Genomic DNA, 4,787 nt, shown 5'->3' with positions numbered 1-4,787 from the left:
AGTCTTCTGGCTCCGGTACTTTGGGAGGTTTTTAGTTTAGGAAAGTTTTTGGGGTTGATTTATTATTTATCATACTGTGCTGATGGTGTCTTCCATCTATAATTTCTTCTGAATGGCCTTCAGTCATTGAAGGAAACTCTTTTCTATTTCCTGCTTCCTATTTATTCAAAATGATCCAAGCGCTCTAAAGCTGCAGTATGTAATGATTATAAATTATGTTTTTTTCATATTCCTTAAGTTGCCACCATAGTGATACAATGAGACACAATGAGCCAGGAGGCGGGTCTTAGCGCTGTCAATCATCCTCATGCTACACTGCAGCGGATTCACCACTGCACAGCTTGGCATGAATGCTAGGCTAGTTAGCATAACCACCATTGACAGCAGATAAAGTTTTTATAACAGTAAATTGTTTCTCTGCCATTAGCAGCAAGTAAATGAAGCGGTTGGCAGAGTTAAGCCCCACCTCCTGGCTCTGATTGGTTCCTGTTGGTGCGTTTCTGCAGGCGCAGCAGCAGCTCAGACAGGAGATCGATCCTTCATAGATTATTGATCTGACGTCATCTAGTCTAAAGTGAAATAATTCAACCATCAGATAAACCCCACAGCCTAAAGACTCTTCCCAGCCCAACAACCACAAAGACGCTGCAGCGGTTTGTCTTCACGTTAGATTTATTGCTTCGGTTTTGACACTTGGTACAACACAGATGGCATCATCAGGGCTCAGAGTTAATGTCTTCTACCTTAATGTTTGGCTGGTGACTCGTTAACAAAGAGCCCAAGTTTCACTACATTCACAGCTAAAAGTCGAACTACCGGGTCTGCAGACGAAGGACGGATCGTCACGGCGACACAACAGGAAGCTCCGTTTGGGCTGGAAACGGGCAGGAGTCAAACATTTTCAGCTCCGAAGCTCCGATCTTTGCTTCGGATGAATATTGGTTTGGTGAAACATGAAGACCTAACAGTGACGACATGTTATCTGTTTCCTGACGTTTCTTCTGTTCACAGTAGAAGCTTGTTGGACGGCATTGTTCTGGTTCTGTGTCCATCAGAAAAATTGCAGAATTTCTTTAAGTCGGGTTTTCAACTCCAATCCATTATAGTAGATTTTTGAAGTTAGAGAGAGGGCTTGTTTCTCTCCTTTCATTATTATTAATAATGTTTTCATGCTTTAAAGCAGCAAAAAACATTTTGTCACAATGTGCTGCCGTGACTAATTCTGACCACTTGGTGGCAGCAAATCGTCCAGCTTCTTCTCTTTGTCAGACTTTTAAAATGAATTATTTTCATCATCTAATTTTAATGCAACAAAATGTAAGTTTTCCTACTTTGTGTTTCGAGCCCAAACATGATTGTTTAGCATCAGGAGGAGAGCGCCCCCTGCTGTGTGAGGCCAGCTTTGATTATTCTGCCGCACTTTTGGGCTTTTTCGCGTTGTGTTAAAGAAATCAAACATCCTCTCTTTCTATTATGTTTCCAACCTTCGCTAGTTTTTTTCAGTCCCATTTTAAACATTTCTTTCTGACAGAAAATCAAAATACAAATTTTATCTGCTCAGAGAACAGCAGGGAAGTTTCTGGAAAGCCGACGCTCCCCTCAACAACTTGGCAAACTGAAGTTTACTGACAGAATCTGAGATGAAACCGGACCGGACCGACCGGACTGAACCCATTTGGCTCCCTTTGATTTTGGACCAAATTTCTTTTTGTCTCATTCGGGTCATCTGAAATTAATCTTTGACACCAGATAATAAATCTGTTTTCTGTTCAGCTCTGGCTGCTTTTTCCCACATCCCTGTCCTGGATCAGAGTTTCAGCTCCGACTGGATCCAGTTCCTTGGTTTGGGACCGACCGGTTCTTCAGACCAGGCGTTTAAATTTTGACACAGATCCATAAAAAAACTAATTTAGAAGAATCTGGTTAAATTTGTGGAGTGAAAATGTGATTGCTCCGCTCCGGGTCTCGGTTCAGATTCGGTCAGCAGGTTTTTGGCAGATGAAAAATAACATTTAAACATGGCTGCAGATTTAAGAAGTTTTTCCTCCAGGCTCCAATCCAGACCCACACAGACTGAAGAAATTAAACATATTCAGCTTTAAACGTACAACGTTTTTCACAAAATGATGAGTTAAAAGCACAGCTGCAGATTAGTCCAATTAATGCAAAGAAGGATCTTCTCATCTGGGTTTTAATGTCATGTACATTGAGCCAATATCTCAGATATTTTAATACATCCAACTGAAACTAATAACTTGAGCATTGTTCATTTTTCTTCAGTGCTTAAAAGTAGCTGATGCATCTTTACGTATAGTTATTTTTTCAGTTAATTTCTCCAGGTTTAATCTGGATGATATATATCTGGGTATTCTCTGTAGGTTGAAGCAACATTAAATTGTCCGTTCTAAGCTCAGTTTTCTACATTTCTATGCAGATGATTTACTCTTTTCTATGATAGCAAAGAAAGTTCAAATTCAAATTTTGATCCTAAATTACTAATCAGGTTTTTGTTTGCTCCATCAGGAAACTCCAAGATGACCGTGACTGGCCATAAAAATGTACCTTTTTATTATTTTCCTTGTGATTTTGCTTGGAAGAACATGTTGACCTGAAAAAGACAGAGTATGAAATTGAATTGATCAAACTGATCTCAGATTTAAATAATGAGAAAGTTTGCATGATTGGGAACCAAACATCTCCTTGTTGTAGTTGATCAGCTTTTATAATTGTTTGATAAAGTTTTTAGCCTAAATCAACCTGTCGCTGAAATCTGCTCAGTTTGATGCTGAATGTTTCGGACTTTTTTCTGGTAACATTCAGGTTTCAGGTTAGCAGAACAGCAGGACTGAAGATTCATTTCATGGTCAAACTGAAAACGGAGCCGACGTCAAGCAGATGAAGTGATGTGAGCCGCGGGACGTCTGAGGGAAAAACACAGAAGGTCACCTGAAGCTAAAACTATGGAAACGCTTTAGCACTTTGAACGTTAAAATAAAGGACAGGTTTCCCTTTCATAAATCACTGCATCGCAGCAAACCTGCCACAATAAAAGCACCGGCCTTTGCTGCTTGTTCACGTCAGCCGCCGCAGCACCATATGGGTTTCCTGTTTCCTGTTTGGGATTTACGACCCGCTGAAGAATCAGAACCAGCAGCGGGTTCTGATTCTTCCGACTCCCACAGACCGCAAACATCGGCTAAAAAAAAACAAACCCTCATGTGTTTTATTTTGAAAGTCTGAAAGAGAAGTGAGGTAGGACTGAAGCGGTGGATCGTGTTCGCCGACCGAACGTGAACAATCAGCCAAAAATCATCATAGTGAGTACTGCATCAGATATAGCTCAAAGATTCAATATAGAGATTTCTTCATCAAAATAAAAGCCTCCAAAAAATAAACTTCTGTTTATTTTACAAAAACAAAAACTGATTTTTTTCATTATTTCACAACAACGTGCAAACGGATCTGGTTTTCCCACATTTGGATGCTCGTTTCCCGGCAGCGGCGGGATGCTAACTGTTTGCTAGGAGACAGAGTCTTAGACACGCCCACCGACAGCAGACAAGAGGTCACAGGTCAACCGTTTGAACTCTAAAGGTGAGACAACAACATAAGGCAACGCTCGGTAACGCCGTCAGTCCGCCGGCTCTCTTCAGGTTTCCGGACAACATTCGGATCAAAACGACTCTCCTTCTGACCCGGTTACCAATTCTGATGGGTTTATGGACAGAACCAGTAAAGCATTTTAATCTTCTGCTAACAAGAGGAGAAAGAGAGGAAGCGGGATGAAACCCAACGAAGATGGGCAGAACCAACTGGACCGCAGCGTTGACGAGGCAGAGGAACCGGGTCGCTGGCAGCAGCCCAGTTCTGACATCAGAACCTTTTGGCACTCGGATGAGAACAGATGGCTGGAAATCTGATCACAGAACCTGAAGGGAACCAGTCGGTGCTTCTGTCTAGAACTCTGTCTGTCCTGACAAACAGCAACGATCCAAACTCTGTCGGCTGAAAGTTCTGGCTGACAGTGAGTCCATCATGGCTGTTTGTCTGGTTCAGGTTTGTGGTGACCGTCTATCCGACCCAAGACTAAACTGACCCTGTGGCCTTCACTGGAAGACGAGTTGTTTGGGATCGTCATGATCCGCCTTTCATCCTAAATCAGGAGCACCAGAACCCAACAGAACCAGAAGTCCCAAGGGAACCTGGAAAAAGCTTTGGTTGCTGTGGGGACCAATCAGAGTCCAGCTCATTCATGATGCCCTGCGCAGAAAGCGGTGGGAGGTGAGGGTGGAGGTCGGCCATCTTGTCTTGGGAGGGGTGGGCAGGTCCGGTCTACATGACGCTCTCAAAGATGATGACCTTGTTGTCATCAGAACCGGGTGTCAGCGAGCTCAGGGGCCCGATGTCAGGGGCCATGTACTCCAGGTGGTGTGGGCCCCACACGGGACTGGTCAGGTGGGCCCAGCGCTGCAACACAGAGAAGTCATGATCACCAACATGGCTGCACCTCTGGCTTCTCAGCCAGTCCGCATTCACCGGGGACAATGAACCCAACCCATCCGTTCCAGAACGGCAGACCTTCCTGCTGATCTCTGAAGGTCAGAGGTCGCAAGGATCTGCACTTCGACACCGATTAGTGAGAAGATCAACTGAAACAATGGAGAAACATTGACGACATTCACTAGGAACCGGAGCCAGTAGTCAGCTGGAACCGGACAGAGAAACCCGCCCCATTCCGTCACATTCCCCCCCATTCCTCCCCATTCCCCCCCATTCCACCCCATTCC

General features: G+C 43.9%; 1 protein-coding gene across 2 annotated transcripts in view; it reads right to left on the bottom strand.

Moving 5' to 3' along the window:
- Nucleotides 1-1,395: 1,395 nt before the first annotated feature.
- Nucleotides 1,396-4,787, bottom strand: part of LOC106941338 (sodium- and chloride-dependent creatine transporter 1-like) — a 24,661-nt gene continuing 21,269 nt past the window's right edge. For both annotated transcript variants that reach the window (XM_015024320.1, XM_015024321.1), the window contains exon 13: nt 1,396-4,467. In XM_015024320.1, coding sequence (XP_014879806.1) covers nt 4,333-4,467 — 135 coding nt within the window. In that variant the 3' untranslated portion in view covers nt 1,396-4,332. The remainder of the gene's footprint in view (nt 4,468-4,787) is intronic.

This window comes from Poecilia latipinna, unplaced genomic scaffold, assembly GCF_001443285.1.
Source record: "Poecilia latipinna isolate Pla-1442-1.1 unplaced genomic scaffold, P_latipinna-1.0 Scaffold3615, whole genome shotgun sequence".
Classification (NCBI taxonomy): domain Eukaryota; kingdom Metazoa; phylum Chordata; class Actinopteri; order Cyprinodontiformes; family Poeciliidae; genus Poecilia; species Poecilia latipinna.
Note: the sequence above shows the minus strand (reverse complement) of the source record. Positions and strands in the feature narration are given on the sequence as shown.